Source organism: Trematomus bernacchii, unplaced genomic scaffold, assembly GCF_902827165.1.
Source record: "Trematomus bernacchii unplaced genomic scaffold, fTreBer1.1, whole genome shotgun sequence".
In the NCBI taxonomy this organism is placed as follows: Eukaryota; Metazoa; Chordata; class Actinopteri; order Perciformes; family Nototheniidae; genus Trematomus; species Trematomus bernacchii.
In genome coordinates this window covers 1297452-1314092 of record NW_022987869.1, presented here as the reverse complement: position 1 = coordinate 1314092, position 16641 = coordinate 1297452, and the positions used below count along the sequence as shown (strand labels likewise).

The 16641-nt window shown below is 41.6% G+C and overlaps 1 protein-coding gene across 1 annotated transcript in view; it reads left to right on the top strand.

Moving 5' to 3' along the window:
- The window catches only part of prr12b (proline rich 12b), a 71302-nt gene that overhangs the window by 23497 nt on the left and 31164 nt on the right, over positions 1-16641 (top strand). The window contains 3 exon segments of the mRNA XM_034113799.1: positions 10966-11123; positions 11603-11764; positions 15686-16640. Coding sequence (XP_033969690.1) covers positions 10966-11123; positions 11603-11764; positions 15686-16640 — 1275 coding nt within the window.

Sequence of the window (16641 nt, the reverse complement as noted above, 5' to 3'; positions counted from 1 at the left end):
TCCCCGGCCCGTTGTTGTTGTGGGAGAAAATCAGCGACGTAAACTGTGACGTCATGACGCAGCAGCGGCAGCTCTGGGCAGTGTGAACAGAGCGGGAGCTGAAAAGGGAAACCGGAGCTGAACCAGAAAAGCTCTCGCTAGGAGCTAGAAAGGGAAAAGCGCTGGTGTGAAAGCCGCATAAGGTACATTTAGAACAGATAAAAAATGTGCGATTAATTTGCGATTAACTATGGACAATCATGCGATTAATCGCGATTAAATATTTTAATCGACTGACAGCCCTATTCTTAACATGAGAGCAGTTTAACAGCAGAGTGAAGATAACACATTAAACTCAAGGGAAACACTCCTCAGTTTTATACAGTATTTTGTTTCAATTATTATATCATCTAGTTCAGAATATATGATATATCTGAACAACAAAGTGGACAAAAATTATTTTATTCATTTATTGGAAACATTTTTCATGATATCCAATACATTTTTATTATAAGCACAATACAATTAAAAGAGAGACAGATGTAATGTCTGTCAGCAAGAACAGCTTTTTTGGTTTTACATTTGTATTTATTGTCATCTCCATTCAGGCACAGCTGAGACATGAATTACGTGATTTGGCTCAGTTTAACAGCCAACACAAGTGTAAGTGCCGTTACTTCACGTTATTTTTATGGCTGCAACAATACCGTTACGATAATGCAACATCTGTTCACATGTATTTAACCCACCATATTTCTGTTACGCTTTCTCTTCTCTCAATTATTTTCTTTCTATTGTGCACTCAAAGAAATATTAAACTATTGTTAGTTTATACATTTTTAAAATGGCTTCTATCTTGGCATAGGCAGTATAGGCGAATGCTAAGGGCGCATCCATCCATGGGGAGCAACGAAAATTGGGGGGGAAGAAATTTAAAATTTAAATGTCATAACAAAACAATTTCCCAATTTGGGATCAACAAAGTACATCTTATTATCTTAACTTAACAGAACTACGCCTATATTACGTACAGCGCCCATAAACTATGCACATATAACGTCTTATCTAATATTTTTAACAAATCACTTCCTTGTCCCTAAAGCAGTTGTCACCAACCTTTTCAAACCCAAGATCCCCGACCTCGGCCTTGGTGAAAGGCGAGATCTACATATTGCAGAATTGAGTGAAAAGGACAGCCCAGACAGTACTTCCAATTTGAGGCCTTTTATGTAGGCTAATTGCATCTGAATTACATCAAATCATTTGGTGCAACTTCCAATTTGATTAAACCAAGAACACAACATAACTAATATGTCAAAAAGGATAAATATATATATATTTACATCATACCTATCATTTTAAGTTTCATTCATTCCTTCATTACAATCCTAAATATAAATGTATGTAGCTTATTTTCCATTTGTTTGAGTGAATTAGTAAATTATTTTGTTGACAGCAACAAAGAAAAAAATAACATCTTGCAGTGAGCAGATAACATAAAATGCCATTTTAACTGTGAGGCTTATCCACTGAAGCTTCATGCAAGTGCAACATTTAACATTAACATTAAACTAGTTATTTTAACACAATTCTTACAAATTCTAAATTCTAACAACATTATTTATCCGTGCATAGACCATTGGTGCGCTCACACCGGACGCGATGCGACTTTTGGGGGCAGCGCGATTACATGAAGTCAATGCAAAGACGCGGACAGACGCGGTTGATGCGGTTGATGCGAGTGACGTGTTCGCGCGATAGCCAATCAGCGATGAGGATCTCAGCCTGCCGTCACTGACCAAACCAAAACATCAGCCGTTAGCTGTTAGAAAACACAGAGCTCACAGCTCCTCATATCTGTTCAAAAACTGGACAATAGTTAAACAAGTACAAACCACAGATTGTCTGTGTCATGGCGAATACAGTCGCTGCTTTATTTCTGTCTTTAGGACGTTGTTGTGAGAGAGGACGGAGTAGCTACAACGTTAGTTTAGCCTGATCGATCCGATCTCCATTCAGAAAACACGCATTTTAAAAGGTTTTTCGCCTGCTGTCTTGTCTGCAGACTTGTCAAAGCATTGATTCATGTTTTTTACCAACCGGTATCAGTATGTAGTTATTCCAGCATCATTTTGAAACGTGTATTACAATTAAATCACGGTAAAATATGTTCATTTTGTTGTAGTTGGTATATACCATAAGTGCAGTGAGTTCCAAAATATGGAGCATCACTTTAAGTCAGTCTATTATTTTCGGGAGTGACAGGGAATGTCTCAAAGACACGTCAATCAAGTGGCACCTGCTAACGGGGTGGTGGATGATAGGCTTTCATTGAAAAACTTTAAAAAAAAAACATTATTTCATTTTTGAAACTTTTCTTTCTTTTGTTACTTTTTTTTTTTGACGGTGCGCGATCTACCTGCACCACACTCCACTGTGGTTGGTGACCACTGCCCTAAAGCATTGACTAGGCCAGTGGTTCTCAAAGTTTTTCTGTCATTCCCCGCTTTGAACAGGTGGGTCTTTTCAAGCCCCACCTGTTCCTCATCGCTCCAATAAAATGGTAGGCCAAGCTTAAAATGGTCAAATGTATCGTTCTATAACAGGGTCTCCATCCTTTTATAGGATGAGAGCTACTTTCAAAAAATAAAACAAGTCGTGAGCTACTTTTACTCCTCTTTTTTTTGTTTTTTGTAGTGTATATATTTAGCACATTTTAACATTATGATAAGCTTACCTTTAACCTTTGTGTGCTGTTTGGGTCTGTGGGACCCGTTTTCAGTGTTTACTAAAAGAAAATGTATGTATCCTCTAGGGCAGTGGTTCCCAAACTTTTTGTGCCCAAGGCACACCAAAGGACAAGTAAAAATCTCAAGGCACACCTATTGTGCAAAATAGCCCTTATAACACGTGTTATCACTCATATCATGTAAAATATCTGTAAATGTGCATAATTATTTACTAATGCCAAATAAAATGTGACAAAGACAACTATATTACTCATGAAATATTTATTAACGAAATATTTCAGAAATTAATTTGAAACTTTATCAAATTAGGCTTCATCAAAGCAGCAACACACTCATTTAAACCAGACAGGTCACAACATTAAAAATTGTGGAGGATCAGGCTTTGGTGGTCGGCTCCCATCTCGGCGCACAGCTGGGAGAAGAGGCGAGATTTCAGGGGCCTTGATTTGATGTAATTCACCATTTGCACAGCCTGATTCAGCACCTCAGTCAACTCCGGGGGCATGGTTTTGGCAACTAATGCCTCTCTATGCAAAATGCAGTGGTTTGTCACGATATGTGGGTTTTGTGCTCTCACCTTAGCAATAAATCCTTTCACTCTCCCCGTCATGCTTGCCGCACCATCTGTGCAAAGACTGACGTACATATTCCAGGTCAGACTGTTCTCTTTTAAATAGTTATTAGTTACCCTGAATATTTCTTCTCCCGTAGTATAGCTTTCCATTTCTTTGCAGAAGAAAAACGTCTCTTTGATAGAGTCAGCATCAACATATCTGACGTTTGCCAGAAGTTGGGCAGCCCCACTTATGTCAGTAGATTCGTCTATTTGTAGGGAAAATCTGCCGCTCGCCTGCAGTGCCATAAGACAGGTAACTTTCATGATACTGTCTGCTGACAGTTTTTTTCCTCTTTTCTTTCGGTGGTGGGTTGTCGGCAGTCTCTGTGGTTGGTGGTTGGTGGTTTGCTCCGCACAAGAACGCGCTCCATTTTCCCTCTTGCGTGTTTCTCTGTTTTAATGTTGTCCTTCAGCCTTCGATGTGTCACGGTCTTATAATTCCCACCTGCAACTGCGTTAACAGCGAAATATGGGGTTCCGTGAGGATTTTTTTTTAAAATAATTGTTTTTAGGTATAGAGTTTGCCTCTGTATTATGAAATGAGTGCATACAAAGTACTGATATAGTAAATAAAAAAATAATTATTTTTGTGTAGTTGTATATTGCAATAATAACGTATGGTTGTCACAAAATCCCACGGCACACCCGGACTTGCCTCACGGCACACCAGTATGTTGCGGCACACCGTTTGGGAACCACTGCTCTAGGGGGGTGCGGGGGCATGGACCCCCGGGAAGATTCTTTTTTAAAAGTTGAAGTGAAATGCATCAATCTGGAGCACTTTGAGCACAAAATGAATTGATGGAAACAGCTCTCAACACTCAGATGAAAGGGAGCTGTATACTTTTCAATAATCCAAACATCTTTAGAATATGATCACAACCAATAACAAATCATTTAAACTTGTTTATTCTTATCTTATGTTACCTATAGCATTCTTTCTTTTTATTTATGCATATTTTACGAATCACTCCCCTTTTAAACTGTTTTTTTTTTTTTTTACTGCCCTATAGTACACATTGGAATGATTTCTTACTTTATTTTTTACAACTAGGCTATAAAAAAAACTGACGGTTAAAAAGAGATGTCAATCATCAAAATCGACCTAGGGGGGCCAGAGATAATTCACCCAAATGACCCCAGAAGTGTTTTTCTTTGCTGAACCTCTCTAAAAAGGTAAAATGTCACTTGTTTTGCATCAATCTTGATACAGGGTACTTATTATATGTTATAGTTTGGATTCCTATAGCTTTTAGTCTACTATCCCATAATTCAAGGGTGGTTTTCACTATAAGTAATGTTTCTTTTTTGGACGGACACTAGAATTTACATTTTTTTACTATGTTCAATCTGAATTTACTTTAAACCTCTGCTTTTTAATATCTACATGCTACCACTGGCTCAAATAATGAAAAACAACGACCTAAGTTATCATATCTATGCAGATGACACCCACATCTATATAAAAATGTCACCAGGAGACTATTCTCCGATTACAACACTGAATAAGTGCATTGAGCACATCAATGACTGGATGAGTAGGAACTTTCTCTAATTGAACAAAAATAAAACTGAGATTATTGTTTTTGGAGCAAAGGAGGAACGATTAAAATTAATCGCAGAGCTTCAGTCGGCAGACTTCAAAACAACGAATAAAGCTAGAAATTTAGGTGTAGTGATGGATCCAGACCTGAATTTTAATCACCTTAAGAACATATCTAGACCCTAAAAAATCCATTAGAAAGCTGCAGCTAATTCAGAACGCCGCTGCTCGAGTCCTCACACAACACTAAAAGAGTGGATCACATCAGTCCAGTTCTGAAGTCTTTACACTGGCTTCCAGTCTGTCAAATACTTGATTTTAAAGTACTGCTGCTAGTTTTTAAAGCACTGAATGGTTTAGGACCAAATGATATTAACGATCTCCTGCAGAAGGACCTATAATGCAAAATGCACTTTTTGATGTCTTTTATACATAAGTATGTGTCCCCGGTCACGCAGCGTCAGAAAATAAAACCCTCTCTCTTTTCCTCCGTACCCAAATCTCTAAAAACGTGGGTACAACGGAGCTGATCCAGATTTGCGGCCGATATGACGTAATATCTGAAATGTGGACCCACGGCCCTATCAGAGACGTTGCTATCAGAAACAATGCCCGACTGTTTTGGACGTAATATGGTCGGTATTTACATTAGCATCGCTAACACTCAGAGCTAACCTGTGCTGGAGAGCATGTGTGTGAAGAAGCAGGAAATAAAAAGGAACTCACCTTGTGGTATAACCGGCAAGAGAAAAAGCCTTTGAGCTCCATACTGTTTCAGAAAGAATCCTTGATAATCCATGATATGGCGTTTCATCACGGCAGTATCTGCCGGTAGAATCTCCCGCATAAGCAGGCATAAGCTCAGCCCCTCTTTTTTATCAATTTCCTTTTTTTAAAGCTTTATACCCAAAATCAGCACTTTTGAAACAGGAAGTGAAATGGAGGGATATGAGGCATGGCTAGAACGGGTGATCGGTTTGGTATTTTGAGCAAAACACTTCATAGACATGTTTTTTATATATTTTTATATATCTGAGACCTATGCTATTGCCTACAAATAGCATGATAGGTGACCTTTAAATCCAGACTAAAAACATATATTTTTGAACCTGCATTTGAGTGAGTTGTTCATATTCACACTGCAGTATGGCTTTTACTCATGTATTTTATACCTGTTGTGTTTATTTGATTATCTTTGCTTTTTAAATGCCTGTTTTTAAATACTGTATTTATTCTTAAATGTCTTTTATTTTATTTTGTAAAGCACTTTGGGTTGCCGTGTGCTGAAAGGTGCTATATAAATAAACTTGCCTTGCCTTGCCTTACGTTAGTAGCTGCAGTTTTCCCGGAAAGTTCCAGGTCAATGTCTTTTGCTGATGGAAGGTTATTACTACTCCAACATTTGAGGCTTTCATAGCTTTCAGTTTGTCCATATGAGCAGAATGTTTTGTCTCCAAGGGTCAAAGTTTCTCCAAGAGCGTCATACATCAATCCATATTGTAGCTGTCATATTTTCTGTAAAGCCTGTTTTATTCTTCATTTCATTTCAAACCTTTATTTATCCAGGTGTATCCCATTGAGATCATTGCTCTCTTTTTCAAGGGAGTTCCACATGAAACATAAACAGAACAACAAAAAGGACATCATACAGCATCATTTCAGGGATTACAATTTACATAACTATCCACATGAACAGGTACCAACAGCATCCGATTGAGTAGCATCCAACCAAGCTTTAAAAACATTTAGTGGCACCAGATTGCTCAGTTTCCATTTCAATTGCAGACTATTCCAAGACAGTGGAGCTGCGCATCTAAAAGCTATCTTCCCTAAGTCTTCTTTTCTTTTTGCAATCTTTATTGTCCTTTAAAAATGACTTGTATACCTCTGAAGAAAAAGGATTTAAAACAAGAGTGTTGGGGAACTCACAAAGACACTATAATCTAGAAGATAATGTACGAGACAATTGAGACACACACTCAAGAGGAGAGGCACAGGAGAAAACGTTTACATTAACGTTTACTGAATCCGGAATCCGGAAAGTTGGAGCTATATATTGCCTTATATTATTTAATAGTTCAATGTTTATTTTTCTTGCTGTTTTTGTTTATAGTAAATGTATTGAGTTATTATTGAAGTTATTTCAAGTATTTTTGTAATGCTTTTATTTTGAAGGCATCTTTGGGCACTGGGTGATTTGGAGACTTCGTGTAATTGTATATTGGAAACAGGTGGTGGTGGAAGTAGAGCACCAGTAGGCAGAGGTGGGACCAAGTCATTGTTTTGCAAGTCACAAGTAAGTCTCAAGTCAGGATGGGCAAGTTCAAGTCAAGTCTAAGGCCCCGCTCACACGGGACCGTTTGCGTTTATGCACAGTATGCGTATTCAAAAAAGTCTTCCGTTCACATGCATTTGTTTCATTTAACGTGTCTGTTCAAACGAGGCCGCTGGAAACGCTGTAGTACATATGCTGGGACTGTAAGTGGCGCTGTAACTTCCGCCAAAATACACCAAAAGCCGCGAAGAAGAGCAACCCAAGCAGCCCCGCTGCAATGTTGCCATGGCTACCCTTCTGTTTAAGCCCCGAAACTGAAACTGAAACTGAAAGAAACTGAAAGAAACCGAATCTGTGGATATTGCCAAGAAGCACGTCTCCGTGGAGAGGACGGCTCAGAAAGAGAGAGATATTCTCTACAAACACCGGGTGAGATCCTCCTTTGTCAATATAATGGATCAATGCATGAAATCTGACTCTGTTTATTTTGTTTAAGGAGTATATTGGGCGTTAACAATTCTGGTTTGCCTTTTATAATATTATTTCATTCAAGAACCCCTTGTGCGTTTAATTAACACAGCTATTTTTGATAGTTGCTTCAGCAGAGAGGTGGGGAGAGGTGGGGCTATCGTTATTTTTTCAGGAAATATTCGTATAATAGAGGTGATTACACGGACTCGGTTGACCCCCCAGAGCGTTTCGTTTGCAAATCTATCCACCTTGGGACCCGTTATTGTTTGTGGGGTCAGTTTCTATCGGCCTCGTGTAAATAATAGGGCTATACGCACGCGAAACTATGCAGATACAAGCAGTTTTCTCCTCGTGTAAACGGCGCCTAAGTCCTACATTTTGAAAACCGAGTCTTAAACAAGTCATTATGTGCTTTTCACCAAATGTAATGACATCCATCAACAAAATAATACTTAATAATCAAACTGCTCTTTATTAGTCACATTAATCATTTAATAATCCATTTATCCATGTTTTCTTCTATTTTAAGAGGGATCAGTAAGGTTAGGCTACTGTGACGGTTTGATTCAGAAGGAGTATAATGTATAAGATCCCTGATGTTAAGGTGACCAGAATGTTTATTTCCACTGTGTACAGCATGTTATAAGGGACCCACAATCTATCTTTATGCAAGGGATAATGTGCAGCGAGGCGGTCTTTATGGGGAAAAGAACCCCTGAATCTAGATCCCTCTGCAGGTGGTACTTGGAGTATATTTTGATGCTAATACTTTTGTACTTTTACTTGAGTAACATTTTGAATGCGGGACTTTTTATTGTAACCAAGTATTCCTACACTCTGGTACTTTTACTCGAGTACAAGATCTGAACTTCTCCCACCTCTGGCAATAAATCCTGAGTGGTTACCAAAAGAAACCTGCACTCAGCTTTGCTTTCTCCAATATCATTGACATGCAGCCAGATGCTGCTTCTTTTTTCGGTTTTCGCTCATTTCTTGACTTTTTCCGACACGCTTGCATTTAAATCCGGCTCCCCGTCTCCCCGTCGCTCTGTGTAGCTGGCCTGTACCACTACACTTGCTGTCTTTGTAGCGTCTGCCCCCACCCTTCTTTCACATAATGGTATGATCCTAGTGTGTCCTCGCATATGATTGGCCGCATGGTGGCCCAGCAAAATAAAGTCCCGCCCCTCCCTGCATGGATTCTCATCAAGAATAGGATAGAGATGGCAAATCGGGATCCTTTTACGGACTCAAGGGGTGTTTCTCAATGTCAAGGAAGGCTGCTCCAGAGCCACTATTTCAAGGATGCTACGTCATCGAGTCCTGCCAAAGGACTGTTCCAATGTCCAGGCTCCTTGGAATTCTACCGAGCCCGGCGTCCTTCGTAGCGAGAAATTTCGAGGCTGCACATGTGTATCCTCCGCGGTCTTAAAATCCCCACAATGCTTTGCGCACAGACCAATTTCCCAATATCTGTGGCGGAAAATTTAAGGCGGGGCCTCTCATATGACGCACACCTGCACACTTGCTCGCCTGTTCCACTCTTCGTTTTCCGAATGCCAGGAAGGATTCTTGCCTAGCTTCTGAAGGAAGTGACTCGGAAGACATGTCCTACGAAGGAAGCGTCCTCGACATTGAGAAACACCCAAGGTCTTCTGAGTTAGTCATTGAAGAGATCCGGATCATTTGAGTCATATGAGTCAGCATCACCAAGAGCGTAAAAATCCTACAGGTGAAACAGGAGCACATAGTCTCCAACTTCAAATACATTCTAATTTTAGAACTACTAGTGAGGGCGGCAGTCCACTGTGTGTGTATTTGTAATTTGTAATTTGTCACTTGAGATTTGCATTTCACGAGCATATTGAACTAACGTTAAATTAACCTCCGCTACACAAACATGATCTAACAACGTTTGTTTCTTAATGCTTGTTTATTGCAGTATTTGGCTTCTTACACTTGACTGGGTGAAGTCGTCAAATTATCTGTGCACAGTATGCATCTACGTTATCACAAACAGAGCTGACACTCACTGAGTCTGAAAACCATGAGGAGTCCGAAACCCTTTGCTGTTTCGCTGTGTGGAGTAATCCACTCATTCACTCCGCTCTCCGAATCTGAGTCTGCTGTTGACTCGTGCATGATGAGTCTGGATCTCTGGATCTGCTACGGTTACGGCTCTGAGTCCGCACGACTCTGCTATGTTTTGCACAGTGAGGGAAGTTCCCTTGATTCAGTCAGTCAGGATTTGCGAATCTGAGTCTGCTGTTGACTCGTGCATGATGAGTCTGCACAAGTCTGGAGGAAGTTTCACTGATCCGCGTCCCCTGAGCCAAACGATAACTTCTGGCAGCTATCCTATTTGTTAAAGGCTAGGCAGATGGACTGGGGTACGTTGTAATGTGATTTGACATGTTATAAGGAGAATAGTTGGTGACGCAATTTATAGTTTTAATTTGTACGTCACCAGGTGTAGGACTCAAAGGACTCGGGTTAATGGAGAGGGGAGACTCGTCACGACCAGGATCCGGGTTAATGATCCGGATGAATCAGGACTCACCCATCTCTAGAGTAGGAGCGGCTGAATATTCGGCTCTCCCCGACGGGAGTCGGCTCTTCTTCCGGTAGCTCGCGATCGACGTGTTGGAGACCCCTGAATTAAAATATCAAGTCACCTCAAGTCAGAAGGCTCAAGTCCAAGTCAAGTCCCGAGTCATTGGTGTCAAGTCCAAGTCGAGTCGCAAGTGTTTTGTGATTTTGTCAAGTCGAGTCCAAAGTCATCAAATTGGTGACTCGAGTCTGACTCGAGTCCAAGTCATGTGACTCAAGTCCACACCTCTAGGCATATATTTTTTTTACCACAGGGAAAAGCTCAAGGAGGCCTTAAGAGAGGCTCAGGGCAATTATATATAGGACATCTGTACATTGTATTTTGTTACAATGTACAGATTTACTTCAGATGGAAATAAATGCACGAAAGGATATTCTTGTCTGGACTTGGATCATTCCCATGCGCAAGATTCACTATCTGGTGCCTCAGCGGCAGTTTTACTTTTGAGTTAATTGATCCTTTTGTGGGAAAAAGCATATCAATATTCATGTCATTAAACATTTCTGTCACCAATTTTTAATTCGTTTTAGTACTCAATTATTTAGTAACAGACTTCGGCTAATTACTACAGCTTTTTAAAAAAAAAGGATGCACAAATTCTACAGATGCTAGAGGTGAACGGAGCAGGAAACTGTAAACCCAGTCACAGGGTTGATCGAGTATAAGACAGCAGACATGTTTTAAGTAAAGACTTGTAAAATGATACCATGTGTTCCTCAGCTTTGTGTATGGAGGCTCCAGGTCATCCCACCCAGACTCAGAGCTACTCCATCGGCAAACCTATGGCACCCCCCACCCCCTCCAGGGCTATGCCACCAACCACCACCCAGGAAGCTCCAGACAGGGGGGGGCCTGGGGGGCGGCTGGACGCACGCTGGGTAAGGACTCATCAGAAGGTATATCTGTAGAAATAAAAATGTCTATTTGTGCAATGTATTCAAGAAGGTGAATTCAGGACTGAGAAGAATAAAGATTAACATTAAAGCTTGTAAATATGTTTCAGTATAAACCCAGAATAAAAATAACAATAGTGGAGAAACCGTATGGTATGTTTGAGATTTGTTTAAAAATCACCCAACCTCTTATTTTTCAAATCTCATATCTTTTAAACGCCAATTAAAACGGTTTACGCAATGTCTGTCCAGATAGGAATATAATATTATTTGGACGGTGCAGAGAGGCATGGCTTCTCTGCTCTGTGCTTTTATACTTTGCAACACTGGGATCTTCATATGACTCTGTTACAGGGCTCAATCAAATAAATAGTAGACACCTTTTCTTAAACTGTTTATATGATAATGGTATGATCGATGGTGAGAGATATATGAATAAAGTGACGGTTGTGATTTGTTGCCAGGCCTGTCCGGCTTCTTTGATGCCAGCCTCCACCATGCCAGCACTTCGGGTCCAGACCCCTCTGTCATGAATCTGATTTCAGCTCTGGAGTCACGGGGGCCACAGCCGCCCCCCTCTGCCTCCTCCCTCCTTTCTCAGTTTCGCACTCCTTCTTGGCAGACTGGTGAGTGTCAGCCTGTTATGAGAAATTTAACAATAGGCGCGTTCACACCAAGTACTTTTCCAACAATAGTTCATGAGAACTTTAGTTCATGAGAGCTCTTTTAGTTCTGATGAACTAAAGCAGATCGCGTTCACACCAAAATGAGTTCCTGGGGGTGGATTAGGCAAATGAGCCGCTGACGTCACTTCTTCTTCTTCTGCTTTGGGTTTACTGGCAGGCCGCAAACAACTTCACGGCGAGTACAGTAGGTGGCGGTATGCACCTTAAAGTTGCAATCCGCCAAAAAACCGAGAGAAGAAGAAGAAAAAAAACTTCCGCTTCCGCTGTATGCTTCTGTTTACCTTCCGACCTCAGACACGGTATGGAGTTGACGTTTTGGTGGTCGTGTTATACAGCTTCGTAACTGAGTTATTTAAGCCAATAACTCAGCCACAAATACAAATACAGATCGACCATTCAAATGCAATAGAAATGCTGAGTCGGAGGCGAAGGCGGTTAAGAAGCCTTAACAAAAGGATTGGACGCTATGGACATGTTTCGCCGTAGGACAGCTGAGGATGATGACCGTTATCACGCCCAAAGAACAGCAATGGTACGTTCAGTAAATCACATTAATACTATCTAATGTAGGATTTATGGAGTTATGTAGGGCTAATTTGTGTCTTTGTATGTGTTCCAGATATGCGAATACTACGGAACGCGTCGTGTCCCGCGCTCTCTCTGGGTGAACAATAGAACATCGGCCTGGTGGGAGGTGGTGCCAACGTACACCAATGTGCAGTGGATCAAAGATTTCCGAATGTCCAAGGGCTCTTTTCAACTCCTCTGTATTCGCCTGGAAGCAACGTTGGGGAGACGCAACACCAACTACCGGGAGTGTGTACCCGTGCCTAAAAAATCGCCGCGGGGGAAGACACGCGCACAGCCCTTATGAGGCATCTGAACAGCATGTAAATTGCCAATAAAGCTGATCTTTTGTACAGTGCATTTGGTTCTCTCTTTTATTTACCACAGTCAACAGACAAAATTACAATAGTGCAGACACACCTTAGTGAAAAGATAACATGTCAGTATCAAAACAGTACTCATACTGTATATTTGTATATTAATATGAGTATATTATTATGTTAAATGTGTGTAAAAGACAATGGGATGAGGTTGAAAGCTCTTTAAAAAGCTTTTGTATACCATCTTTACTGTGATAAATACATACATGTTAAGCATACACACCTGAAGAACTACGTTACACACACACAGGTTAGTCTGTGTACCGCTGCACTGCTGCTGGTTTAAACAAAGACAGTCATGATGCTAGTGCCGTGCAGCAGATCATCTTCACTGTGTGTTGTCGCCCAGAACCGCACCATACAGGTGAAAAAAGACAACACACCACATGTCTGTATCTCTTTCTCTATGAGGGTTAGGATAACAATGAAAGTTAAGACTGGCTGGCTGGTTGTGGTATGTCAAAACTCAAATGATGAGGCAGATGTGTTTTAGAGGTCCATAATAATCTAAATGAATAAAACTGTGATCATGGAAAAAAGTATTGCACAGTAAATAGGCTCAGCAGTTAACACACCTTTATTATATATCCTCCTGAGAGGAACTCAGTACACTAACTCCTAAGATGTTCCCTTACTATAATTAATTAAAATATTGAACTCACAACACTGGTAATTACAAACTTAACCATTTCTCTTTCTATAAATAGTGTTTGTGTTGATGGACGCCATTTTGAAATACAATGAAATTATCTTTTTCAAAGCCACATATTTGGGGTGGGACACAATAAATAAAGCTTCGCCAGTTTATAACCGATGAAAACATGGTATCAGTATAATCACTTACATGTGATGTATAGGAGGCTACACAGGTCACTGTAAAGATAAAGTGTCAGAGGAGAAATAAGCAAGATACATTATCTGTTTAATTGCCATGTAGGTTCTCTTTTATTTATCAGCAGCAGATCAATAAGTGTCAGTAGTATCAAAACAATATAATAACAGTGGCAATATATATATATAATAACAATAGGTAGGCTCAGCAGCAGACACACCTTAGTGCAAAGTTAGGTGTCAGTATTAATAACAGTGGCATATATATAATCACAATAATACAAAATGAACTCTCCCAGGTGTAGGCAATTTGGGGTGAAGTGTCTTGCCCAGGGACACAACGACATCCTGACTGCAGTGGGGTTTGAACCTGTGCTCCCCTGATCCGAACACCAACGCACCAGATCACTGCACAACACGCCTCCCAATAAGTCATTGTACAGTTTATCAACGACGACAAGTTTTTCTTAATTTTTGTATTGAAGGCCTGTTGGATTTAATCAGCTCGCAATAAGCAAGATACAAGATCAGTTTAATCGCCTAGTTGGTTGTCAACAGACACAACATTGGACATGGTGCAGACAGGGACAGTGTACAAAATGCAGGTGTAAAGTAGAAGATCAAAATAGCTGACGCTCAAAGTGCCCTTATTTATTGTTTTATATTTGTTTAGAGTGCTTAATGTACGCTTGAACTTTGTCCAAAAATGATAAGTTTTCTTACCGGCAGTCATGTGACCTCTAGCCCGGATGTTTATGAGAGTGAAAAGGGCGCTAAAAGTGTAAACGATGTATTTTCACGGTGTTTCATAATTGTACCAAGAAGGAAATAAACGTGATTAGTGGACATCAGTTCGATGCGTAACGTTCTTTCAAGACCAGAGTAGTTACAGTGTGTTTGTACGTACTTTTGCGTTTGGATGGTTGAAAAGGAGACGAGAAAGTGCTGCTGTTGTGATCCGGAGGGGAAAGCTCACTTGTTTCCAATCCAGAGAGTTGTCCTGCCTCGCCTGAAACACACGATTAGTGCCATGAGTTAGTGAAGCAAATTACAGAAAACATTACACACTTATTCACAAGTCAAAAACGTTTTCATAGCGGCCGAGAATGATGTTATTAGCCATGCTAGGCTGAACTGGCTAGCAGTGTTAGCCAGTTCTGGCTAGCATGGCTAGCTCGATCTACTGAGCAAATAAAAGTACATCTGAGACCAATATTGTGCAGATTAAAACAGTGCAGTGCATGTAGTTTATTTTACCTTCGTAGTAGTCGTCGTTGGACAATTCACAGGCCACTGAATCCGCCGTTTCACCACAAGTGCCGGAGAATGAGGGTCTGTCGCCGAGCAGAGCATCCAATCGACCATACCATTTACGGGTCTTCCGGCCGTTACCACTCTTGTTATTATGGTCTTTTATTTGTTTGTAGTCCTGCTTTAGTTTCTTTATTTTGTCCCGGCATGAGTGTGCGCTGTGGAAGATTCCCATGTCGGCTAACTTTACCGAACAACGCTGATACATTTTGCAGTTGGAAACTGCCTTCAGTAGAAGCTGCTGGATCCCATCCTCCGAGTAAATCGCCAGACGTGCCGACACATCCTCATCACTCCACCGCTCCGATGATTTTCGTATTCTTATTGTTGCCATAATAGTTGCTTTCACAAAAGTACTCTTGTTGGTGCGCTGGGCTAATAATGCCAGCAAATACAATGGCCGCTCCAAAAAAAAAATCAGAGTTAAACGGCCCGTGGTTTGCATTCCGCACAGCCAATCAGACGTATGAACTATTTTGAACTACTTTGGTTCCTGGGGCTTTTTGGTGTGAACGCAAATATATCGTAGTTCTGATGAACTATTGTGGGAAAAGTACTCCGGTGTGAACGCGCCTAATAGCTTGATGTTAGTTCTTGTTACAATTGAAATATATCCTAAGTAATAATTACATTTATGAAAATAGTCATTACATTTGCAAAAATTATCCAAAAAGTAGTGGGTTGGTAATCTAACTACCAATTTGTTGTGTTTTTCAATTTGAATACCGACCTGCATTTACCAACACTGTCCATGTAATGTTGTGTCCTGTAGCAATGCATACGCCGGCCCCAGCGGAGCTCTTTATCTCAGGGGCCCTTCCTGGTTCCAGCTCCTTCCCCCCCTCCTCTGCCCTCTCTGCTTACCAACATCCTGGCTCCTTCTCCACACGACCCTTCACCCCCTCACTGTCCCTGCAGGACACACCTTCATTTAGCCCCTCCTCCAACAGTTTGTTATCCCCCCATGATCCCCTGCTGCACATCAAAACACCCTCCCAGACCAGCTTGGGCTTTGATCGTTTGCTGTCATCCCAGAGTTCCACCTATCGAGGGTCCCAGGAGGTCCTGGGCCCTTCTCAGACCCAGGCCCCTCCCACCCCCTCCAGTTGCCACCTGCCATCTCCCCAGTTCAACCTGTTGTCCTCTCAGCTCCACAGCCAGTCCTCCCAGCTCTATAACTCCTCCATGTTCTCTTCCACTCCAGCCCTGCTGCCCACAGCCCCCCCCCTGACTCAGCCTTCTCAAGAGAGGCCAGTTTCCCGGCAGGACAGTGTGATCAAGCATTACCAACGCTCCTCCCCATCCCAGTCCACAGCAGAGCAATATGCCAGCTTTGGGGGGTCATCCAGCTACCAGCAGATAGCCAGCCACCACCGGCACACTGGAGTGTCCTGCAGTCCTGGGGGGGAGCAGAGCCCTTCCTCCAACCCCAAGCCTTCACCACGGCTGGAGTCCAACACGTATCGACCTACGATCCAAACCCCCTACCCAACCTCCAGCTCCTCAACCCCCTCCTCTGGCACTAAGGTAGCCAAGAGTTCCAGCTCCAACAGTGGCTACTCCTCTTCAGTCTCAGGATCCTCCACCTCTCAGCCCCCACACACTCCACCCTCAGCCCCTCCCACTTCTTCTGGGTCTACTTCTAGCTCAAAGACGAGCACTGGCTCCTTGTCTTCTTCCTCTTGTCAGCAGCCCCCACTTCAATCAGCTCCGGCACCCCCCCCCTCT